Genomic DNA, 25091 nt, shown 5'->3' with positions numbered 1-25091 from the left:
GTTTCAACAGTGCATGTTCATTTAAGCCTCAAAAAGTTCTCAAATAGCTGCTGGGATAAAAGTGATAGATTTATAGGGTAATGTTGCTATAAACTATTTTTCCACGTAGAACGTAAAAATGCATACTGTAACACATAGCTTTGTGTTCTGGGATGAGTCATAATTGCTTCTACATATGGTGGTTACTCGACGCTGGGCACCATTCTGAGTGCTATCCGTATATTAATTTATTTAACCTTACTTCATGGTCAAGTAGTCCGTTTGCAACAGGGCAGCGAGAATTGCTATATATGGCAATTCGGAAAATGTTGAACTTGAGAGTGCAATCAATTTTAAGGATAATGTGCATCCTGTTACATTACTTTGCTACATTGGTTAGATCAAGATTTACCAAAAAGGATTCGGTTTCCATCCCATGTGAATACTAAATTTCCTTCCCTCTTTAAAAAGAAAAACACTCTGTGCTTTATTATTTCAACAAGTTCTCAGTCTTATTGTTTCAACTAGTCCCAATAAATTTGAGTTGTTACTGTTCATATCATTTTTACGATATGGCATCAGACTCTCAAACAGATACTGACAAGAGCAGGGCTGGAATTCGTGGCATACTACATTGTTTGTATAATCTACGCCCCCTAAGAGATGAATAAATCAGACATTCTTGTGTAACAGGGTAGACGGAGTTCCCACATGCTCCAGCAAAGGAACTCTGAGCACATCTGTGGAATGTCAGAGCCTTGGTTCAGGAGGTAAAGACCAATTTGGGGACTGGGCGCCTGGGTGGCTCAGTCGGTTAAGTGTCCAACTCCGGCTCAGGTCATGATCTCTGGGTTCGTGGGTTTGAGCCCTGACAGCACACAGCCCACTTCGGATCCTTTGTCCCCTTCTCTCTGTCCCTACCCCATCCTCTCTTCTCTCAAAAATAAATACATATTCAAAAAATAAGACCAATTGGGGTGGCAGTCCCACAGCCGGAGACACGGAATCTCGGGGGAGGTGATGGCAAAGGCCAGATGAGACCAGGGAGTGGACCAGTCCAGCCATCCCACCCGTGAGGCTGCCGGGCTCCCTGCACGGACCTGGGGACAGTCGGGATGCAGTGAGCCTCGCCCGTGCTCACAGACAATGCCTTAAGGAAGAGAAGAAATGAAATCCGAAAATAAAAACAAAACCAGCGACATGTGGGTCAGCTCGTGTGGGCAGTTGAATATTAAGTAACTACATATTAAAAATAAGTAGATACGTAGGACATGCAGTATTATAAATAGTAATACTTGCAAAGGAGAAAATGTAGAACGGCTGAGGGACACGGGAAGGGTCAGCTTTGCGAACAGGGCATCGGGGAAGGCACCGAGAAGGGGACATTTGAGTCGAAGCTGGAGAGGGTGAAGAAGTGCGCTGGGCCATTGAGGAAGACTAAGGAAGCCAGTGAGGAAGGACGGACGGGGGGTGTTGTAGGAGCAGAGGGTGCATGGACAGCAGATCACGCGGCGTCTGTGAACCAGCGGAGAGATGTTTGCTTTTCCTACAGACGGAGGCTGTGGCAGCGGAAGTCGGCGGGAGAGGAAGAAAAGACGCGAGTTGGATTCCAAGCAAGCCATCCTGGCTGCCACCTAGTAGCACTGGTTCAGCTTGGACTTGATGGAGGCTCAGACCACGGTAGAGGGCGTAAACATTGACTCGTTGAAGGATACATTCTGAAGGTAGAGCCACTATGTCTTCTGATGGATTTGATGCGGGAGAACGTGAGGAGTCAAGGGTGACGTCAAGATCTCTGGCCTGGGTGATGTTCGCCGAGATGGGAAAGACCGGAGGGAGGAGGCCAGGGGGAACGGTCAACAGTTGTGTTTTAGCTAGTTCAAGTTGGAGATGCACCTGACGGATTCGAGGGGGAAATGTTGAGCGTGTTGCTGGACATATGACAGTGGCGTGTAAGGGGGGGACCCAGCTGAGATGCTCGTTTAGGAGCGTCGGTCTATGGTGGGCCTTTACAGACACGAGACTTGCCTGCCATCCCCGTGGGACGTTTCGAAGTAGGGGAGAGGAGAGCAAACAGGAGAGGAGGTGAAAAAAAAGAGTGGCCAGTGTGGGCAGAAGAAAACCGGGGGATGCTTTGGAAGCCAGATGAAGAAAGTGGTCCCAGAAGGTGAACGTCAAAAGCTACTACTAAATCGAATAAGAGTAGGACTGATAATTGACCCTTGAGATTAGAACCGTGGGCACCACTGAAGAGCTTGTCAAGGGGAGCTTCCGTAGAGGGGAAGAGGTGACATCCTGCTAGAAGTGACTTCAAGGTCAGAGAAAATGGTAGAGTAAGGGCATCTGAAAACTCTCTGCTCTGTAAAGGCAGTGACAAAACCGGTGAAATGATCAGAGTCAGCTTTCTAAGAACCCTGGAAACGAACTAAAAGCCTGTAACAATTCTAGATGGAGGAAACACTTACGCAAGACAAGCAGCCAAGTCTTGGTGAGAACAGAGTGACATTTGAGTAGAACAGGAGCCTTAACTTGTCCTATTCCTGTCTCTGTCTCTGCGGCTTTGCAAAGCCGTAAAGCCCAGCGGCCTGACAGCCCCCAGGGAGGGCACGGTGGAAGTGCAGCTTCTCCAGGGCCCCACTGCCAGAGCAGTGTCGATATCTGACTCATCTGGGGCTCCCTGGGACACCCCACCTGCAAGGCTGCCTTGAACTTGGCCTTGAGCTTCTCCAGTGAGAAGACACGTATGTTGAGAACACATAGAAGTAATCGTCTAACTTCACAAGTGCGCAAAGCTGGGGTGAACAGTGGGCTAACGAGAAAGCTTGAGGGGGAAAGCTGGAGAATGAGCTATCCCCAGGGGCTTTGGAAAGCTCCGATCTTTGGGGCTCCGTGACCTGCTTTTGTCACTTAGCCTGTCTTAGATGCCTGTCTGTCAACATACACAGCTCTACCCGATCCTGTTACAAGCACAAGATCATGAGACAGACACACAAGTCAATATCTATGTTGTATTAACATTAGTTGATATGACACACAGCGTTTATATTAATGTATTTATATGCTATATATGTGTGTGTTCATTTAGACGTTCTCCTATCGGTAGATATTTCGGTCATTTCAAATGTTTTGCTGTGAATAATAATGCTGTATGGAGTAGCATCCGGTCTACAAAGGCAGCTCCCAGGAAAGCTCACCTGCAGGTTTCCACGGCCTTACGGCGTCCCTCCCGCACCGGGTCTGGGCTTTCTGTAGTCGGCACCTTGCGGGGAACCGATGCTATCGGGGGGTTCCGGAACTGAGCCTGACCAAGGATGGCTGCCTCCACATCTGTGGTCTTTGGAGCTGGCTGCCACGCGAGTCCAATGTCCTTTCAAGAGAGAGGCCGCCATGGGGTGCCTGGGGGGCTCAGTCAGTTGAGCGGCAGACTTCAGCTCAGGTCACGGTCTCGCGGTCCTTGAGTTCGAGCCCCGCGTCGGGCTCTGTGCTGACAGCTCAGAGCCTGGAGCCTGTTTCAGATTCTGGGTCTCCCTCTCTCTCTGACCCTCCCCTGTTCATGCTCTGTCTCTCTCTGTCTCAAAAATAAATAAACGTGAAAAAAAATTTAAAAAAAAAAAAAAAAGAGAGAGAGGCCACCTGCCGAGGCCTTGGACGAGAGCCGGCCCCACGCTTTCCCCAGAGGTGGAGGCCACGGGGAGGGGCACCGAGATGCCGGACGCATGAGTGAAGAAGCCCTTCTGGGTGTTTCCACCCAGTGGAGCCTCAGACTTCTACTACCCAGGGGAAAACCGTCCAGCCGAGCCCAGTCAACCCACAGGACCTTGAGGGGTTATCGTGAGTTGTCATGTCATGCTCTCAAGTGCTGGGGTCCACTCTGCGGCAGTGGGTAAGCGAAATTCTGCAGGAACCCACACAAGCTCCCTCCTGATCTCTCTGTGCATAGAGAACTGAACGGCGAGGCCATGGGGCCCGCACATCAAATTGTAATAAATCCCACTTAGTTCCTCTCCAGGAAACTGCGGAAAATGTGGAGCCTGCCTGGGATTCTCTCTCTCTCCCCCTCTCTGCCCCTCCCTGCCTCTGTCTCTCTCTCAAAATAAATAAATTTGATTCATTTAAATTTTTAAAATGTTTATTTATTTTTGAGAGAGAGAAACAGAGTGTGAGCGGGAGAGGGGCAGAGAGAGAGAGAGGGAGACACAGAATCTGAAACTCAGGCTCCAGGCTCCGAGCCATCGGCCCAGAGCCCGACGCGGGGCTCGAACTCACGAACCTCGAGATCGTGACCTGAGCCGAAACTGAGAGTCAGACGCTCAACCGACTGAGCCACCCGGGCACCCCTAAATAAATAAACTTAAAAAAAAAATGAAAACACAGAAACCGGAGGACGGCCGCCTCCTCGCGGGGCGAGGAGAGAACGCACAGCGTGTACATCGCCCTGCACACGACTCTGTTACCGCTCTTGTGGCTCCAAGCCCGTTCTGACCGCAACACTCCCTCCGCGGACACGTGAGGACCCGTTCCCACCGCAGCTTCGCAGCGGCGGGGTCCCAGGGTGGCCTCGTCCGCGTCTCCGTTGGATGCGTGGCATCTGCGGGAGGGGCTGGGGGGGCTCGAACACCCGTCTGGGGCCGGCATGCCCGGCTTTGCTGAGGATGAAGCCACGGCTCCCTCCGTGAGGCCACGCCCTTCCCGGACGCTCTGGATCTCGCTGGGACGAGGGTCCGCCGAGTGAACCCGGTGACGCGGTCTCGGCGATCACTGCACCAGCCCTCAGTCCCTCCTGGAGCCAAAGGCCCCGAGGCCTTCCCATCACACGAGGGAACGTGCGTCTGCGTGGACGTCATCTGGGTTAGGCAGTTTTACACGGGGCCCTCTTGTGTTGTGTGTGATAATTTTACAGTCAACAGTAAGTAATCGGAAAGGGCGACCTCGGGCCTGCGTCCCTTTGTTGCATCGCGGGGATGTCCTGGGGCTGCCGGAGCAAAGCGCCCAGACCAGGAGGCTTCAACAATGAGCATTATGGCCTCGCAGATCCGGAGGCTGGAAATGTGTGATCAAGGCGTCCGCCGGACCAGGTTCCCTCCGAAAGCACAACACGCATCTGTTCCAGGCCTGGCGTCTCCTAGCTTCTGGTAGCTCTTTGTCTGGTGGCAACGTCCCTCCCATCTTCCCTGGTGCCTGCCCTCTCCACACGTCTGTCCGCGTCCAATATTTTCCTTTCTATAAGGATACAGTCATAGTGGGTTAGGGCCCCCCCTGATGACCTCATCTTAATGCACAGTATCTGAAAAGAACCTGTTTCCGGTTTCCAGGCTCCTGGCTCAGAGTTCCTAATGCCCTTGGCATCTCCCGAGTCATGAGTATCTTTTGTTTTTCAGAGCCAGCCTCTCTCAGCTGCACCTGAGTGCGTGCTACTGAGGTGACTGTTGGAGGGCCCCTGAACAGCTTTGTGCGAACCCCGGTTTCGCGGCCAAGTGGGACAGACGCGGGGGCGCCCGGGGCCCCTGAGACTTGAGACTGGCTTCTGATGTGCAGGCGGGCGTCTTGTGGGACCTGAGCCCTTAACCCGTGGAGTCTGGTGCTAACTGTGGGTGGCCAGCGTCAGAAAAGGGTTAAGTCGAGGTTGCTCTTTGGGAAACTGACGTTGGAGGAGACGCCGTGTACTCGCTGTCGGAGGAGAGGAGAGCGGTTCTCTTCGTCCTGGAGAGGTTAAGACGAGCCCCTCAGCCAGTCGTGGGGCCTCCTCGGGATGACCCCCGGCCGGGGGTGGGGGGGTCCGCTTGGTGCAAAGTGGTGAACTGCACAGAAAGGTACTTCCTGCCAGCGCCTTTCTGCGGCCCCCATGTCTTGACGTAAAGATTGGAAACTGAAGACAACCTTTCTCTGTTATAAGGGTCGCGCTCCAGCTCTGTGAGCTTCGGAAGTTTGTAGTGTGGTGAAAACTGGACCCTTGGTTTCACTGTGTCTGGGTCTGCATTTGGAGGAACAAGAAAGGCGATTTCAACCGTCCGCAGACATGCGTGGTTTGAGACAAAACTGATCTCGCAAAACCACTGTCCTTTTGGGCGGGTGTGTACCTTGGGGGCAAGCCTATCAAAAATACACTCGGTCGCGCAGCGTGAACTGGAAAACCTGCTGGCGTCGTGTCGTAAAGACTTGCCACCCGCGAGGGAAGGCGGTGGACCGGCAAATGAAAGAATGCGTTGGGTTCGTCCTAAATCCGAGCTGAACACGGCGTTTTCCGCTTCCCTCCCTCCATCCCCTCCGCGTGTGGCGTCACCGCACCCCGGGGGCTGGCGAGCGCACCCCGGCCCTTTTCTTAGGGCAGAGTCACTCAGGGCCGCTTCAGGTCAGTAGGGAAAAGGGACCTAGTTCAAGTACACTTGAAACACACGGGTTCGATCACCACTGTGATACCCGCCTCCGGGTGGGGTTCCGGACTCACTCTCCTGGGGTGACGGTGATCAGGGAGGTGTCCTTGAGGAAGACACAGCAAAGGGTAGTTAGACCTGGGTTTGAAAGATCTTTTTATGGCGGTGGGGAGAGCCTGTTGGGACCTGGGTGATGGAGGAAGTGGGGAGACTGGGACAGAGGCTCTTAACTGGGCAAGCGATGATGTCATCCTGAGTTCGGACGATGGCACTGGGGACAGAGGACAGTAGGCAGGAGGCATCCGGGAGGTAAAAGCAACAGGACACGGCCATGGGGTGGACGTACAGGGAGAAGGAAGGGTCAAGGGTGGGGCCGGGTTTGTGTCTCGTGGGGCTCCATGGACGGTGGGTGACGGAGGGAAATTAGGAAAAAGATCAGGAAAAAGATTAGGTTTCAGGCAGGGTTCAGGGTGCAGCAGGGGGTGTAGATCAGGCGCTCAAGTTCGGGGGCACCAGGCTGGCTCATTGGGTCAAGCATCCGATTCTTGATCTCGGCTCAGGTCATGACCTCATGGTTCATGGGATCGAGCCTGGCATCGGGCTCTGTGCATGGAGCTTGCTTGGGATTCTCTCTCTCTGTCTCTCTGTCTCTCTCTCTTTCCCTCTGCCCCCCCCCAACCCCGCCTGCTCGCTCGCTCTCGGTCTCTCAAAATAAATAGACATTAAAAAAAAAAAAGGAGTTCAAGTTTGGATCACTTGAGTTTGAGGCGCCCCTGGGGGGCAGCCAAGTAGAGACGCCAAACATGGGTCTGGAGGTGAGGGCGACGGTTCAGTTTGCAGATGGACGTCAGCGGAGGCCACGGGCTCGGGGGAGACCGTGGCCAGCCTAACGGCCAAGTGCAGAACAAGGAGAAACATCTAAAGAAGCAGCATTGGAGCTGGGGGTCCTCGGTGTCAGGGAGCCGAGGGGAGGTGCGTGCTCTCAGGAAGGAGTGGTCTAGGACCACGTGCTGCAGAGGGGCCGAGCGAGAGACAGAGACCTCCTTGGTTTTCGTACTCGGGGGTCCCAGCTGACCTTGGCCAGGCTGTTTGTGCGGCTCGAGGCGGGGCGGGGGCGGGGGTGGGCCTTGAAGCCGGGCTGGCCAGGAGGGTGGGGAAATGCAGCCGTCCCGTCCCTGCTTGGACTTCTGCGTTGCCGGCTACTGGTAGAGCACACAAACACAATTCACAGTTGTACAAGAATACAATTCGCGCGGCGATTTCCCAGCTGGCGTGGAAATGAGCACGTGAGGACCACCCACCCACCCCCGGCACTGATCTGCCTGTATTCCCGCAAAAGCCCAGCAGGCAGAGGCCGTGAACAGAGCCCCCCCACTTTTCACATCCGTGCAGCGACGTTTGCTATACTCTGACACCCCAGATCCCTCTTTTTTTTTTTTTTGGTCTGATCTAGCATTTCCTGGTACTCAAAAAGCATTACTTGGAAAAGACAAAACTGGTAAATTGATTTCATCAACATGAGAAAGCACGGCTTATGAAAAGGCACTGTTAAAAACCACTAAAAGACAAACTGGAGGTTGGGGGAAAACGTTACCTGTATCTTTACTGGAATGAGCTTCTATCCAGAACACATAAAGAACTGTTAAAACTCAAAACTAAGAAGATCTATAACCCAGTTAGGCGATGAGCAAAAGATTGAAACAGACATTTCACACGAGAAGGTATCCAAATGGCCAACAGGCTGATACCCCAGGAGCCCTTTGCCTCAAAGCCTTCACACTGGCCCGCCACTGCACCTAAGTGTTTTCCTTCAGACACCTGCATGGCTCCCCACTCATGGTCTTGCAGGGGGGCCCGGTTGCTTCCTGCTGCTCTCGCTGGCACACCACGCGCGTTTCCTCCTCCTCTTTCCCGCTGCCTGTCCTGAGGACAGCATGGCTGTGTTCCGTCTGGGAGGTGTGGCCGTCAGCCTCCTGGTGGACACACCCCCACGCGGTTTCCTCCTACAACGAAGAGGGCGGCCCATGACACCAATGCTGCGGACATGTCCGAGTGACTTCCGAGACTTAGAAGACGCTGCAGCTGCCGCCTGGCTCTTACTCCGGGGGAGTAAGACAGCTGACCAGCTGCCACCCTGGGAGGGTGCTCAGGGAGCCCCGCAGAGATCCACGTGGCAAGGGATGGGGGCCCCACCCACACGCAGCGCTAACTTGCCAGGCGCGTGAGCAAGCTGCCTTGGGAACACCCTCTGGTCTCAGGGAATCCGTTAGACGATGCAGCACTGACCGACCCTGACCCAGACCTGAATTCTTGACCCGTAGAAACCAGTGAAACCATAAAGGCTTCCTGTATCCGGCTGTTAGGGTCGGGGGTGATTAGTCACGCAGCGACCAATAACTAGTAGAGGTTGGAGGGAACAATTTGGCTTGGGATCTAAGCCACGTTCTGCTGCTTAGAGAGCACACATTTTGACTCCCCCCCATTTATAAAGGTAGACTTATTGCATTTATTCCTGTAGGTGCTGAACCTGTAGAGAGGGCAGCAAGGAGGGAGCGAGGGGGGAGATGAGGCGGGAGCAGGCCAGAGTTATAGGTAGGGGAACTTTGGAGACAGAAATGCCGGAAAGATAATTTTTACAAACCTTGAAGAAATCCTATGTGACGTAACCCACATTTCTGACTCCACCCAAGGAACTGTCAGCAAAAATACACGTTGCTGTTTTAAACTCTCAGGTCAGGTGTGTGGGGCGCCTAGGCACGTGAACCTTGCACGCAGATGAGGGGCTGAAGCGTGATCAGGTCATTTCCCCAAAGTTCACACCGAAAGTCAGTGGCGGAGCTGCTGACCGATCGGGTAGTTCTGGAACTACACACCCTCAAGCCTACCCAGCAGAAAGAAAGCGAGAGGAACGCAGATCCCCCGACAGGACAAAGCTTTGCTATGGACGCGTCTTTGAGGGCCAGGATCACAGGACTCTTCTCCGCCTTCCCTGTGTGGTTCCCACCAGATCCAGAACGGAAGGGTCTGGAACTAAGTGCTTCAGGACCAACTCTTAAAGCCTTATTTACTCTTAAAGCATCCTTGAGCCCCCCCCCCCCCCCCCCGACCCCCCCAGGGGAAGAAAAGTGAGGAAAAGCCCACAAATAAAGACCTGGCCGTCCTCAAACAGCATTTGGGAGAGCTGTCTGCAGCTCAGACAGACAGACAGACAGCTCAGGCTGCCTGCACCAGCCGGCAGCCCCTGGCCAGGCACGGGCACAGCCCCTCCAACGCGCATGAGGAAAGAGAAGTGTGTGGGCTATTACTGCGAGCAGATTCGGCAGAGACAGTGCGAGGGAGGGAGGCCTAAATCATTTTACCAGGGGCAGCGCGCCGCTGGGGCGGGCTCGGCCATGTTGTGAGCAGATCACAGCAAGAGAACTTTTATTTCCTGCCATGTGTGAGGCGGTGAGCGGGCGATTCCGGGGGTGGGGCGGGAGCAGGGGGCAAGCTCAGCCGCCTCGGGCTCTGGCACCCGAGGCCGGGGCTCTTCGTAATTCACCCCAACCAGCAGGAAATGGCGCTTGAGCAAAAAACGCCAAACACACTGCTCGATAATCAGTTAAAAGATAAATCTCACAAAACAAACAACCGAGACGCTGGCTGGCTGTTCCAAATCCTTTCTCCAAGAGAGCAAAAACAAAGAAAATTCCTAAGTTACAAACAGGAGGGTCAGGCTTTCCGATTCCAGACCTTGCTTGGCATGTGTTAGGCAAAACCAAGAATAAGCAAGAAAATATGCTATTTGAATTGCATTCAAAATGTCTTTTACAAGTGAAGCAAATTACTTCTGCATGTTCTGGGGCTCTGCAGAGAACAAATAGTGTTCTGCCTTTAATGGGTAAAATTACACAATTTGCTTTTAACAGTAAACCAAAAGCCACGGTGGCTTCAGATAGCATCGCGCTGCCTCTACGCAGCTCTACCGCCGCCGGGTTTCTGAGCGTTTTGGAGAGACGCGGTCGTCCCCACCGCGCAGCGGGAGGCGCCGGCGGGGACGCGGCCTGGCCCGTTCCTTTCCTGGAACGTGTCGCTTCTGCATGCACTCGCCTCTCTTCCTCCCGCACGGCTGGTTTCTGGGACCGGGTGGCTGTCGTATCTGCCCCGGTGGGCCTGGCGGGGAGCAGTGTGGTCCCGAGTTTACCGATTTGTGACCAGGCCCCCGGGGGCCCCGCCCCCTGAAGCTAGATGCCAGCCGCCCGGGGCGCCTCTGCGGCGACGGCTGCCGCGGCCCGGGCCGGCGGGGCGCCCCCAGGGCGCACCTTGGCGTCCGAGCGTCCCGAGGGCGCGCGCGCGGGAGGCCAGCCCCGGGACGGAGCGGCGGCCCCTGGTGCCGGCCCCCCGCTTCCCGCGCGCCCCGCCCGCCGCGGGCGCGTCCCTCCGGCAGGGGGCGCCGGCGCCGGCCCTGCTCTGCCCATCGGGGCGGGCGAGCCGGGGACCCTGCCTCCTGCGCGCCCGCGGTCCGCCCCCAGCGCTCGTCCCGGCGGCCGGCGGGACGCCCAGCCCGCGCCCCGGAGCCTCGCAGCCAGCCCGCGCCGCGCCGGGAGCCGAGAGGCGCACTCGGGCCGGGACGTGAGAGAGACGAGGAGTTCCTCGAAAGGGACCGACTCGCGCCGCGCCCGGGAGGAAGGGCAGCGGACGCGCGGCCCACTGGGGTGGTGGCGCCCGGCCCCCCCGCGCCCCGCCGGCCCCCCGCGCCCCGGCCCCCTCGGCCCGCGGCATGGCCCGGGGCTCCGCGCTGCCGCCACTGTGCGCCCCAGCCGTCTGGGTGGCCGCCGCGCTCCTGCTCTGCGTGCCCCGGACCTCAGGTAGGACCCGCCGCCCCGCGCCCGCCCCGGCGCGCCCCCTCGGTGCTCCCGGGTCTGCGCCTCCGAGCCTGTGCCGCCCCGGGCCGCCCTCCCGAGCCAGGGGCGCCGCCTAGGGTCCCTCCGCGCCCGGCCCGCCTCGGCCCCGCGCCCCGCCGCCGGGGGCTGCTTCCAGGGAGGCGCGCTCAGGGGACGGCCAAGTGTTTCCAGAGGCCGGGCGCGCGGGCAGGCGGTGCCGGCGGGGAAGCCCCCGGCCGGGGGTCTGCGAGGGTCGTGAGTGTGAATGCGGCCCGGGCCTGGGTCCGCAGACCTGTCTCTGGTTCTCAGGATCTCGTCTCGGACCCGGCCCTCCCGGGTTTCCCCTGCAGGGCTCCCCGGCCCCCGCTCCCCTTCTGAGCCCGAGCCCCCCAAGCGGGGCCGGCGCCGCAATCGGGCGGGGCCCGGGGGAGGGGGCTCCCGACCCCGCCGCCCGGTCGAAGAGGACTTTGGCTTCCCTTTTGTTGGCCCCGAAACCCCCCTCCTCGGCTCCCGGGAGGTAGCCGAGTGGCGTTTCCTGCTTGGGGTCGGGGGTCGCCGGGCGGCCTTTCGGCTGCTGGGGCGGCGCCCCGAGACCCGGGACCAGGCACGCGGCTGGAGGGTCGGGCCCAGGTTCCTGGTGGCGTTTTCCTGGAGGGGCACACGTTGCCCCCGGAGGGGGGGGCGCTGCGCGGGTTTGTCTGCGCGGGCCCCGGGGCGCGTAGGAACTGGCGCGGTGCGGAGGGAGCCGGGGGGCACCCCCCCGGGGAGCCCAAGGAGGCGGCGCTCGCCCACGCCGTCCGGACCCCCCGGCACCTCCGGCCTGCGCGCGGCGGCCGAATTCCGGGCACCCTGCCGGGGTGGGGGAGGGCGGCGGTGCCTCCTGGCGGGAGGCTTGGAGGCCGAGGAGGTTCGCTTCCAGCCCCAGAAATGTGTGAGCCGCTCCCTTACTCGTAAGAGGGATTCGGTGTCGCCCGCCTCTTGCACCGTGCACCACTCCGCGTATTCCTGCGGGCAGGTGAGAGCTAAGGGACTGTCGCGCAAGGGGGCTCAGCCCTTCCCGCGTCTTGCTGCCAGCTGCCCGCTCCGGGGACCTGTCTGCAGAACCGGCAATGCTGGGCAGCCTTTCTGGGGGTCGTCTGGGTTTAAGCAGACGCTGATTACGTCAGACATTTCTGGTTACTGGATTTGGGCAGGGGGGTTTGCATTCCGTCGCTGTCCCTCAAAGCATAAACCGCCCCGGGTGCACGGTGCGGTGGTGAGTAAAGTATATTCGAAGTCGGTCTGGGCGATTCGCACAACATCCCTGTGGATTTCTGCAGCCCTCCTTCCCGCAGGAGTCCCTCTCCCCTTTAAGAGTCGGGCGACCCGTTTGCTGCGCTGTTGGGAGGGGGGCGGGAGGGGCTTAAAGCCGAGCCTGGACGCGCGGTGGCGCAGCGCTGGCGCGGTGGGCGCGCGAGGGTCACTTGTCCTGCACGACTCCGCTGGGCCGACCTGCGGCTGCGGCCTGTGCGGAGGGTGGAGTGGGGTGGCGTGGGAGCTGGGAGCTTCCAGGGAGGGTGACCCGTCTGTTGCTCAGATCGGCCCTTGGAACGACAACAGGAAAGTTGCTCGCGTTTTTTAGCGCAGTAGTTTAAACATTGCTGTCCTTTCCAGTCGACTTTCAGACCGTCTCTGAGGAAGAAAGCAGTCCTGTGTCATTCTGCTTAACTTTTGAACCCTGTGTGGAGGTAACTTTCTTCTTCCAGGGAACTAGTAATCTCTGTACAGGGAGGGAGTAGGAAAGCTGTTCCTCCCTCTCCTTCTCCTTCTGGGAGTCAAATATGAGCATTCGTACTCCAAATATGAATACACTTTAGTGATTACAGGAGATTTGGGTGTTTGGAGTCTTTTCTGCTATGAAGAGGAATCCTTGTAATTTGGGTGTATTTTATACACAAATCATGTTACTATGGAAAAACTTGGAAAGGTTATTGTGGGAGGATTTATAAGTTCTTCGTCTGCGTTTTTCTAGAAGGCTCTGTTTCCTAAGGAGACAAACACCTGATGGACTGTGTACCCCGCCTAGGTAGGATCGACTGGGAGGGACAGTTTGGGGGCTCTCCTTTCCCCCATTTTGATAGTGCAGCGTTGATTTCTGGCCTCGGATCCCTGGAGAGATGGTCGTAATAAATGATCGCAGTCCGTTTGGAAGTAAGCAAGTGAACACATCTTGAGTAAGAAGACTTTGGAAAAAGAAAAGTTTTCCTGTGTATAGTAAGGCAACATGTTTTTCTTATTATGGCTGAATACTGAGCAAAGACGCACACATTTGAAATGTTTCGATATTGAATAGTGAGTTTAACCCTGGTGTCTGCTAAATCCTGAAGGCTACCCGGGCTACCCTGAGACCCGCGACACCACCGATCCTGAGGGGCGTCCCACTGTAAGCTGTTGTCCTGAAGTGTTCCCAGAAATGGCGTTGGGTGCCCATGGGGGCTCCAGTCCACGAGGCTGAATTTTCAATTAGTCAAGTAAGTCACAGTTAGAAAACGGACCAGAATTTTGCGCTTAGTGTTTTGGGTTCAAAAACAAAAACCAAAAAACAAACCAAACCCGCCCCCCCGGGTTTAAAAACGTGCTTACTGGGATAGTTTTGGGGGACAGTGATTTGCAGATTGAGGAGGCAGTGTGAAAAACCTTTCTGTCTTTATTGTTAACCCTTTTTCCCTGTTGTCGGTCAAAGCACAGCCTTCCTTGGTGTTTGTATGTTACTCTCCTCTGATGGAGTGATTTGCAGTGAATTACTCGCTTCCCGTTGAAGGTTTAGTCTTGGTTTAACCTCAGACATTTAAGCCTGGCAGAGCCTGGGTTTAACACGACTTTTTCCTTTGGAATCTTTTCCGGAGCCATCAGTGGGATAGAAATGTGGTGGGGCCACAGGCCTTCTGACAGGTAGGGAAGATGAATCCTCTGCGGGGGGGATTTCTGAGGCCAGTTATCAGCTGGAGAGGTGGCTGGTCTTTCAAATGCATTCCTGGGGAGGGCAGGAGGTGGAAAGTTATTATCACTGAAATGGCAGCTGGGTGTGAAGGGCTTGGTTTCCCTGATCTGTAGAAGCCTGGCCAGTCTGATGAAGCACAGGAAATTTGTATACTCTGTATCTCGTTTCCCTGGGAGAGTGCTAATTCTGTAATTCCAAGTTGGAGTCCAGGGAAAGAGCGGGGCCGCTGCGAGTGTTCTCCCCACCCAGGGTTTATAACCATCTTCTGAAGCTTTCGTTGATGTCGGAGGCCTTTTGGTGTTTATTTGGTCCATTCCCTGGGAACCTGAAAGCAGATCCCAAGGTGTCCACCCCGCCCCCCCCGCCCCCCCAGCCATGCGGTCACCATGTGGCAAAGGGCCGGGAAAGGGAAGCTTCCAGTTTGCCCTGCTGTGCCCTACAGGGGGCGGGGGGGGGGGGGGGCTCCTTCAGGGCTGTGACTCCATTCTGGTAAAGAAGGCTATCATTAAGATACTTCCTTCTTGGGGGACCCTGTGGTGACTGCCAGGTGACCTCCATGAATGTCATGCACGAAAGCTTTCAAAGGAAAGGGGGGCTTTGCTTTACGGAGGAACGTTGCTGGGTAAGTCCGGATTTTGCACGGCCAGTAGCAATTTCACGAGAGGACGATGGGGGTCAAAAGGACGGTTGTCGAAAACATCGCTTTGCGGTGACCCTTTGGGTGCTTTGGTTCTGTGCTGTTTGCTGCAGGGAGTTTGATGTGTAGGGAGGGCTTCCTGAGTTTGCAAGTGAAAATCCTGCAGCCACAGGCGCTCCTGCTGCTTAATTAGGGTCACAACCAGCGGGGGTTCGGTACCGGCCTCTTTAGAGTCTGTATGTATTTGCTTCTGTGGGGGAGCTCGCCAGGTTGGAAAGATGGTCATAAATCATATCTGGGGTGTGATGTTTCAAAATCCTATGAACGGGGTGGCCAAGGAATTGTCGAACAATGCTGGGAATTTTCTGAAAGCTTCCAAAATTAGGGAATTGTGTTGGTGTGTGGTTTGCCCCATTTTGGGAATCTCTCTCTTTTTTTTTTTTGAGTTCTATCTGGGAAAGAACCCCCCCCCCCAAAAAAAAAAAATCAAAAGCCAAAGGGAAGGAAATAATTACAGAAAAATTTAGCCTAATTAGGCTAAGTGGCTTGTCCTCCAGAAAGTCTCAGGTTCCAGTGGGAGCTGGTGTGTGTGTCTTTAATTGTCGGAGTAAGCCCCAGGAGGTACTCTGTCACTTTTGAGATGTTATCTGGGGAGAATGTGGCGGCTTCTTCAAGTCCTGGGGGAGTGGGGGCGGGTTTCCCAAGTCTCCAGAGCTCCCAGCCTCCTGGTTTCCACGGCCCCGCGCCCTCCTGGACGGCTGGGTGGGGCACCGCGTGGTTCAGTATAGGAAACCCTCACCACAGACGGGAGCTGTGCGGGACAGGAGCCACGGGGTACGTCCACGGGGTCCGTGGAGCTGTTGCGGTTACAGCGAAGCGAAAGACTCCGTTCCTCACCGCACTGGCTGCATTTCCCGGGCTGGCACCCACAGGACATTTTCATCACCGCAGGAAGCTGTCTCGGCCACCGCCCGAGGGGCTGCCCGTCCCTCCTCTTTGTCCAGGGGCTGTGTGTTTGTCACGTGCTCCAGGAGCATGTGGGAGAGCCCAGAGCCAGGAGGGGCTTCCCCCGTGTTTGCTTACATTTTGCCTGTTGGCCGTGGGGGGTCGGAAGGGCAGACCGGGACTGGATGGGCCCTGCTCTGTGCCGTCCTGCCCCGAGGGCGCCCGGCGGGTGGGTGAGGACCAAGGCAGGGAGCCTCCCAGGGCATCGGCTAGACAGAATTATGTGAGCGCGTGTGTGCACCGTGCACCCGCGCGCGCGCGCGCGCGCGCGTGTGTGTGTGTGTGTGTGTGTGTGTTGGGGAGGGGTGTCGCCGCAGTTTCCGAGCCACGAAGAGCACAGAGGACGGGGGCGGCGACGACTGTTCAATCAGGCCGAGTGTGGGATCGATCTTGCAGTGGGAGATCTCGAAGAGGGGAAGAGAAACGCGTGTCCCCTGAGGAGCGAGCGTGCACGGTGCAGATTCCCCTGCGCACAGGGGAAGGGCCGAGGACGCCTTCCCGCCTACCCGGTAGTCCCCGCCCCCTGCACCATGCCTGGCACACTGGGAGGTGCAGAAGCCGTCTCCCGCAGGGAGGGCCACTTGTAGGGGGCAGGACGAGGGAGGGGGGGAGACTCAGAGTCCAGACTGACAGAATCGGCGAGATTTGGCAAAGGGACCCCCGAAGGGAGCAGAAGACGTGTGGTCACCCCCAAAGGCGGGCAGCCCTGGCGGAGGTCTCTCTTACCCCAGATCGCACGGCAGCCCTGGGGGGCCGGAGGAGGGAGGGGGCCGGAGGACGAGGGGGCCGGAGGAGGGAGCAGCCAGAGTGCCTTCCACGCAGCAGGGGAAATCACACGGGGTCAAGCGTGAGGGTCTCCGCTCACAGACGTGTTCAGGACGTTGGGGGGGGGGGTGAGTGGGGCAAGGGGTGGGATGCTGCAGCCGGGTCTTAGGGGTAATTTGGCAGCCGCTGGGGGGGTTGAGGGGGTCGTGTTTGTACCCAAGAAAGGAGGTGCGTGAAAACTCAAGGGGTTGGGGCGCCTGGGTGGCTCAGTCGGTGAAGCGTCCGACTTCCGCTCAGGTCATGATCTCCCGGTTCCTGAGTTCGAGCCCCGCGTCGGGCTCTGTGCTGACAGCTCGGAGCCTGGAGCCTGCTTCGGATTCTGTCTCTTTCTCTCTCTCCCTCTCTCTCTCTCTCTCTCTCTCTCTCTGCCTCTCCCCTGTTCCAGCATGCTCGCTTTCTCTCTCAAAAATAAATAAACTTAAGGAAAAAAACTCGAGGTGTGCTTGGTGTTGGAGTCTTTGGGGGACTTCCAGGAAAGGGTCTTTCTCTGGTCCTTTTCTCTGGGTAAGGAGCTTCCTGGGGGCAAACTGAGGCAGAAGAAAAGTCCAGTCGTCCCTTAGGGGTCTGGAGGAGGGTTGCACTCAGCATTTTGGCTCCGGGCAGACAACGGGCATCGGACAGGAGAATGAGTGGGATTTGGGGTACGGCAAGGAGGAGTTCGGTGTGGACGCTCGAGCTCCATCTGGAAAGTGAGCAGCCCACGGATGGGTGGCCTGAGGGGCGTGGGGACGGAGAGGGGGCTATAGGCTGGAGAAAGCTTTCGGGCGCAGCCCCCGCGTCACACGTGGTGCGGAATCGACCCAGTAGCCCTCCCACGGGATGCTGTGTGTTGGAAATGGGGGGTTTTCTTCTACATAGTGAAATGACCCCCAGTCACCATATCTGGTTACACCCATAGTCTGGGTGTAACATTGGATACGACTCCAGAGCAGTGTGCAACAGTGAAAAATTGAGCGTGATAAGTCTGCAGGAGGAGCCGGTGACAAGTGGGGGGGTGCTCTGTGTAACGAGCGTGCGGGGTACAGGCTCTGGCTAGTTGTACATCTGCTTGGTTTTACAAACAAACAAACAAACAAACAAACAAAAAGGACCCAGGCTCCAAGCTGTCAGCACAGAGCCCGACGCGGGGCTTGAACTCCTGAACCGCGAGATCACGACCTAAGCCGAAGTTGGACATTGAGCCACCCAGGCGGCCAAGAGATTTTTTTTTTTAATTAATATAAAATAAGCACAAAGTAGAGCCTTTTAACCACTCGTAATGGTGTAGTTTGGTGGCAGGAAGCACATTCACACTGTTGTGTCCCCATCCCCACTGTCCATCTCCAGAACTTTTCCTCTCCCCAAACTGAAACGGTCACCGTTAAACACTGGCTCCTGACTCCCCCTTCTTCCAGCCCCCGGCACCCACCGTTACACTTTCTGTCTCTCTGAAGGTCACTACTGTAGGGACCTCAAATAAATGGGATTATACAGTCTTTGTCTTTTTGTAACGGGTTTCTTTCACTTTGCGTAGGGCTTTCAAAGTTCATTCACATTGTAGCATCATGTTTCAGTACCTCATGTCTTTTTAAGGCTGAATAATTTTTTTAAAATTCCATAATTTTTTTTAGTTGTTGAGACAGAGAGAGAGAAAGGGAGAGGGCGTGCATGAGTGGGGGAGGGACAGAGAAAGAGGGAGAGAGAATCCCAAGCAGGCTCTGCACCGCCAGTGAGGAGCTCGACATGGGGTTCGATCCAAAGACCCTGAGATCGTGACCTGAGCCAAAACCAAGAGTCAGATGGCCAACGAACTGAGCCACCCTGGGCACCCTGGGGCACCCTGGACATCTTGACAAGTCTTTGAATCCACAAACAAGGGATGTCTTTCCATTTATTTAGATCTTCTTTAATTTCTCTCAGTAATGTTTTGTAGTTTTCAGTGAACAAGTCTTTTTTTTTTTTTAAAGAGTTTATTTTTAAGTAGTTTCTGTACCCAACGTGGGGCTCGAACTCACAACCCCAAGATGATGAATCCCACGCTCCACTGACTGAGCCAGCCAGGTGCCCCTCAGTGTACAACTCTTTGACCCACTTGGTTAGGTATGTTTCCAAGTATTTTATTCTTTTTGGTGCTGTGGTGCATGGAAATATTTTCTTAATTTCCTTTAAAGATTGTTCTTAGTTACTGTGTAGAAATGCAACCGATTTTCGCCTGTTAATTTTGTGTCCTGTGAGTTTGCTGAATTCATTTAGTTGCTCAAGTAGAATTTTTCTGGATCTGTATGCAAAGTCATGCCATTTGTGAACAGAGATAAGTTTACTTCTTTCCGATTTTGGATGCCTTTTATTTCTTTTTTTTTGTTTTTGCTTAATTGCTTGATCTAGAACTTCCAATACTATGTTTAATAGAAGTGGTGAAATCAGACACTCTTGTTTTGTTCCTGATCCTAGAGCAAAAGTTTTCTGTTTTTCACTATTCAGTATGATATTAGGATTTTCATGTATTTTCAGCATGACCTGAACCAAAACCAAGAGTCTGATGCTCAACTGACTGAGCCGCCCAGGAGCCCCCACGGTAGTTTCTTTCTCTTCCTAGTTTATTCCCATATATTTTTGTGTAGTTTTGACTTTGGAGCATGTTAATGTACTAATGCTCAAGAAATAAAACTGAATCACTAAAGATGGCAGGAAACTAAAACTGAATGTAACCAAGTAAAGAAACCCAAGTATATTGCAAATGAATAACGTAACTACGCTAATAAGGAGCCAGGAGACCTAGATCAGGTGACTGTGGTCCCAGTACTCTATGTATCCTCCGTGTAGATTAAAAACAGACAAAACAAATGGCAACAAATCTTGCATTCTTAGGTTCATTTTTCACAGTGAGATCTAATCTAAAACTGTGAACTGCGTATGAAATCAGACATCCTTGTACGAAGTGTGTTGATAGTGTTGTAGGCAAGGTTCCTACTGTGGAAGGAGGGGCAGGCAAATAAGGAAGGGAGGGAGGGAGGGAGGGAGACAAGGAAGAACCCAGAGGGGTTGGATTGGAATTGGAGAAACTGGTATAAGTCACGATTTCGTGTATTCACAGACACAACAACCCTCCCCCACGACACACACACAAAATAGTGAGTGTTAAGATTATGAAATCCTAACTAGTAAAACATGTATTTTCCTATAGGTAACAGTTATGTCCTGGCACCTCATTAGCAATGAGCACTCTCCTTTTGCGGGTCTTGGTTGCTAGATTCTGTTGCACATTGAAGGAACTAGGAATACTTTAGAGAAATGACTGATTCCAGTGGGGCCGGGATGGGGAGAAATACAAGATAAGCCGGGAGCGCGGAGCGAGTTCTCGCGATACAAAGTAAGCAATCAGACATAATGGGGACATACCAAACATGCAGGTGACAACTTGAAGGAGTACAGGTGGTCAAATCTGGGACAAAGTTAAGCCTCAGACGAAGGTGGATGTTCCATGGAACAAAATAGCAATCTGTGACTCAACGCTGAAGATAAGTAAATAAGCAACTGAATACGAGTGTTAGGGCCCCGGGGCCTCCTGACAGAGGAGCACAAACAAGGTGACTTAGAAGATGGAGATGTGGGGCGCCTGGGTGGCTCAGTCGGTTAAGTGGCCGACTTCGGCTCGGGTCATGATCTCGCGGTCCGTGAGTTTGAGCCCCGCGTCGGGCTCTGTGCTGACAGCTCAGAGCCTGGAGCCTGTTTCGGATTCTGTGTCTCCCTCTCTCTGACCCTCCCCCGTTCATGCTCTGTCTCTCTTGGTCTCAAAAATAAATAAATGTTAAAAAAAAAAAAAAAAAAAAAAAAAGATGGAGATGTCCATAGAAAATGAAGAGGTCAAGGTCAGCAGCCCGGCCTCCCTCCGGAGTCTCTGAAGGAGGATCCTGTTTTGTCTCTTCTAGCTCCCGGTGGCTCCCGGGGTCCCTTGTCTCGTGGCCGCATCAGCTTGCTCTTTTTTCCACTTTCACGTGGCCGCCTTTCCTTTGTGACTGTGTGTGTCCCTTCCTCTTCCTGTGAGGACACCTGTCGTTGGGTTTAGGCCTGCTTTAAATCCAGGATGATTTTGTCTCGGGATCCTGCACTCGTTACTTCTGCAAAGACTGCTTCTCGATAGGGTCACGTTTGAAGTTCTAGGAGGATATGAATTTTGGGGACACTATTTAACCCACTGTGTTACATAAATAAGTGGAAGGGATGGGGGAAGAGAGGGCACTTCCTTACAGCAAAACGCCAACTCATACGTGTGCGGTGAGTAGGAAGAATCACTCTTGGCCACAGGAACTGTAGAGATGAGTGCTGAATCTAATTAAAAGAGGCCATGCGTGGGGCGCCTGGGTGGCTCAGGCCGTTAAGCGTCCGACTCAGGCTCAGGTCACGATCTCGCGGTTCGTGGGTTCGAGCCCCGCGTCGGGCTCTGTGCTGACAGCTCGGAGCCTGGAGCCCGCTTCGGGTTCTGTGTCTCCCTCTCTCTCTGCCCCTCCTCCTCCCATAAAATAAATGAACATTTAAGAAAATGTTTTAGAAAAGAAGCCATGCTTCGTGGGGAGCAGGAAATGTTGGTGGGAAAAATTATTTCCCCCCAGAGCCCTCACTTGCAAGGGGACAGTTAGTGACAAGACCGAAGACATGGGATGTCACCCCGACTGGGTGATCAAGGCTCACGCTACCAGGGCGGGCAGAGAGACATCACCCTTCTGCGAAGGGCATCCCTGGGGTTGCATCTGAGCTTGGGGTTGCAAAAGCTGAGTGTGATGGTGATGCAAACCAGCAAGCCCAGCTGGAGGGGCACTTTATGAAAGACTTGGCTTTGCGTAGAAAAGGTCAGTGTCGTGAAGGACGAAAACGGCTGCGGGACGGGTCCAGCTTGAAGGAGACTCCAGGAAAGGACAGTGAATGCAGAGTGAGTCCACACGGGTCTGTGCTACAGCAAAAACACGCCGACGTGGCTGTCGTTGGAATGTGGGGTAAGTTATTCAAAAGCGTTGTCAAAGTTCACTTTCCTGAGTTTGTTCATTGTATGAAGGTTATGGAAGAGAACGTGCGGGCTCTCAGGAAGCGTATGCCGTGTGTTCCGGGATAAAGGACGTGGTGTCCACAATCGGAATAAAAACACGGTGTGTGCAGAGGATAATGGACACTTGGGTGAAATGGATCTGGTCACGAGCGTGGGGTGGGGGGGGGGGAGCTTTGTGCGTGAGTCTCGCAACATTTCTGGAAATTTTGAAACAGTTTACAAATAGAGAACTGAACGGGTCCAGTGATACACACGTGAGACGGCAGCCAGTGTCTCTTAGAAGAAAGACACCATCATCGGTTGTGTTTTGTTGGAAATGGTGTCAGACCTCACACAGGGCTGGGGAGGGGCGGGACTCACATGTTTTTGACCCCGTTTCTTCGACTAGATTGAAAGTCGCCAAGTCTTAGTCTTGTTTCTGGATTGCCAGCACTTCTAACGTGTTTTCCCTCAGTTTTTTTTTTTTTTTAAAGTTTATTTATTTTTGAGACAGAGACAGCAAGTGCGAGCAGGGAAGGGGCAGAGAGAGGGAGGGGGAGACCCAGAATCCCAAGCAGGCTCCAGGCTCCACGCTATCAACACAGAGCCCAACACGGGGCTCGAACCCACGGACCGCGAGATCATGACCTGAGCCGAAGTCGGACGCTTCACCGACTGAGCCACCCAGGCGCCCCTTCCTTCACCTTTTTATTCTAGAAAACTTCAAACATCCGTGCAATTAGACTACCACAGAGAACGCCTATGTATTTTTCATGCAGCCTCAACAGTCACACGTTCTGTTAATTTTGTTTCATTTCCCCTAGCCCTCTTAATGGGTCCCGGACAGCCTTAATTTTGTTACCTGTAAATACTTCGGCATGAATGGTAAGAACTGTTTCCCACATAGTCTCAATACTGTTATCACAGGCAAGCGTTATCTGAGACCCGGGCCCTGCCCTGTTTTCCCGGCTCCCTGGAAAATGGCCTTTGATGCTTGCTGTGTTCATAGCTGGGTCCGGGTGCCGGTTAACTTTGCTGTTCACCATCCAGAGTGGCCTTCGGCCCGACCCGGGGTTCCTGGGGTTCCCGGGTCCGGCGGGGGGGGGGGCTGTGGCTCTGAATTCCAGCAGGTCTAGGTGCTGTTCTGTGGTTCCCAGGCTGTGGGCACTCTGTGGAGAGGGGCCCCGCAGATTTGGGTCCTGGGGCAGAGGTGTGCGGGGGGCCCCAGGAAGGCCCCATCGAGTCGGTCTGATCCTTCATTCCGGGTGTCTTTTGGATCGGTGCTCCTTGGCACCTCTGGGGGGAGTCCGTGCGGCGGGCATTTCTTCGCCCGTCTCAGAGGACCTGCCTCATCAGGCAGAGGTTATCAAGGTGTAGAAAGACAGGGAGGAGGGGGGCGTTATAGCTTTCAGGGCTGTACTGGCCCCTCCCCATTCTTTTCAGCAACATTGCAGAAAAAGACTCAAGTCTTGTGTTTCCTGCTGCAGAGGATTTGACGTCCGCTCTAAAATCCAGACTGCGGGATGGAGAGAACACGTTTACAACAAACAGGGCAGGGGCGCCTGGGGGGGCTCAGTCGGTTACGCGTCTGACTCTTGGTTTCGGCTCAGGTCATGGTCTCGAGGTTCGTGAGTTCGAGCCCCACCGAGCCTGCTTGGCATGGCTCCTGTTCGAGCATGGAGCCTGCTTGGGATTCTCTTTTTCCCCTCTCTCTCTGCCCCTCCCCCACTCACTCTGTCTCTCTCTCTCTCTCAAAACAATAAATAAACTTAAGGGACGCCTGGGTGGCTTGGCTGGTTAAGCTTCCGACTTCGGCTCAGGTCACGATCTCACGGTCCGTGAGTTCGAGCCCCGAGTCAGTCTCTGTGCTGACAGCTCAGAGCCCGGAGCCTGTTTCGGATTCTGTGTCTCCCTCTCTCTCTGCCCCTCCCCCGTTCATGCTCTGTCTCTCTTGGTCTCAAAAATAAATAAACGTTAAAAAAAATTAAAAAAAACCCAAAAAACAAAAAACGTACAGGGCAGATGAGGGGGTTTGTATCCAGACCGCGTAACTCATGAGATTGATGAGAAATTAATGCCGCGGTGAAAAGGGAGCAGGCAGCAGGCTGCTTGTGGAAACGGAACTAGCACAAGGCCCGATACTTAGGGAAGGCGTTTGGCTTTGGTCTCCTTAGGATGGAACACAGTGCACCTTAGAGGACAGTGACCCCGGTGTCGTCCTGGCTGAAGCCTGGGGTGGGCCACGAGGACTGTGCCAGCGGTGACGTGGGCAGCGTGGCACCGTGCTGTGTCAGTGGCCACTTTGAGGGCGGTTCACACTGACTGTTAACATTCAAAACACACAGGTTCTGTGGCTTGCCCCCCAAAAATACACGCGTGCCTGGGAGGCAGGCTGTTCACTGCTGCCCCATTTCTAACGGCGAAACGTTGGGAATACCGACGTGTCTTTTTTTTTAAGTTTATTTATTTATTTTGAGAGACAGAGGGAGAAAGAGGGAAGGAACGAGCAGGGGAAGGGCAGACAGAGATGTACGAACCCCACGTCCGCTCGTTCCCTGGGTTTTTAGACTCTCCATACGGGGCATCTCTTGGCTTCACAGATGTCCAGTCCACATCCCATTCTAAACGTTCATCATTTTCTAAATCATTTTTTAAGTTTATTTATTTTGAGAGAGAGAGAGAGAGCACAAGCTGGAGAGAGAGAAAGAGATAGAATCCGAAGCAGCCTTCAGGCTCTGGACCCGACGCGGGGCTCGATCCTGTGAACCTCAAGATCGTGACCTGAGCTGAAATCAAGAGTCGGATGCTCAACCCACTGAGACACCCAAGCGCCCCAACATTTATCATTTTTAAAGCTGTCCCCCAAGGGGCGCCTGGGTGGCTCAGTCAGTTGAGCATCTGACTCTTGATTTCGGCTCAGGTCATGATCTCACAGTTTGTGGGTTCGAGCCCCATGTCAGGCTCTGTGCTGACAGCACGGGTCCTCCTTGGGATTCTCTCCCTCCATCTCTTTCTCTCTCTCTCTGTCCCTCAGCTTGCTTTCTCTCTCTCTTCCAATCTCAAAATAAATAAACATTTAAAAAAAAAAGCTGTCCCCCAAGCCCTCTATTGGGGGCTGCGTCCAGGTGGGCCTGTTCTGGGACCTCCGGGGTGGCCTGCTCCCTTTAATCCCAGAATCCCCAGAGCCGCTGAAATACTGGAACCTTGTGTAAAATGGCCACAGGAACCGGAGTTTTCTTGATATTTTGAAACCAAAGCAGAAAATGGGAAATCGGAAAGGATGCTGAGATGGAAATACAATTGGAGCCGTCTTTCAAAACCTAGTTTAAAATTCTTCTAGCTGTAGGCTGGAGGGTTGTTCCTCTCAAAGATTTTTCACAAAGAGAATACTGTGCTGTTACCGGATGAATTACGTTTCTCCCACGAAGAGGTG

At 54.4% G+C, this 25091-nt stretch overlaps 1 protein-coding gene across 5 annotated transcripts in view; it reads left to right on the top strand.

The window, feature by feature from the left end:
• The first annotated feature begins 10834 nt into the window (after positions 1 to 10834).
• The window catches only part of ROR2 (receptor tyrosine kinase like orphan receptor 2), a 199582-nt gene continuing 185325 nt past the window's right edge, over positions 10835 to 25091 (top strand). For 2 of the 5 annotated variants that reach the window (XM_060610222.3, XM_060610220.3), the window contains exon 1: positions 10835 to 11197. In XM_060610222.3, coding sequence (XP_060466205.1) covers positions 11110 to 11197 — 88 coding nt within the window. In that variant the 5' untranslated portion in view covers positions 10835 to 11109. Of the gene's footprint in view, positions 11198 to 12136; positions 12228 to 21316; positions 21630 to 25091 lie in introns of those variants that run through there. The other 3 variants (XM_060610223.3, XR_009603225.3, XM_060610219.3) reach the window with 3 other exon arrangements.

Source organism: Panthera onca, chromosome D4 (assembly GCF_046562875.1).
Source record: "Panthera onca isolate mPanOnc1 chromosome D4, mPanOnc1 haplotype 2, whole genome shotgun sequence".
NCBI lineage: Eukaryota > Metazoa > Chordata > Mammalia > Carnivora > Felidae > Panthera > Panthera onca.
Note: the sequence above shows the minus strand (reverse complement) of the source record. Positions and strands in the feature narration are given on the sequence as shown.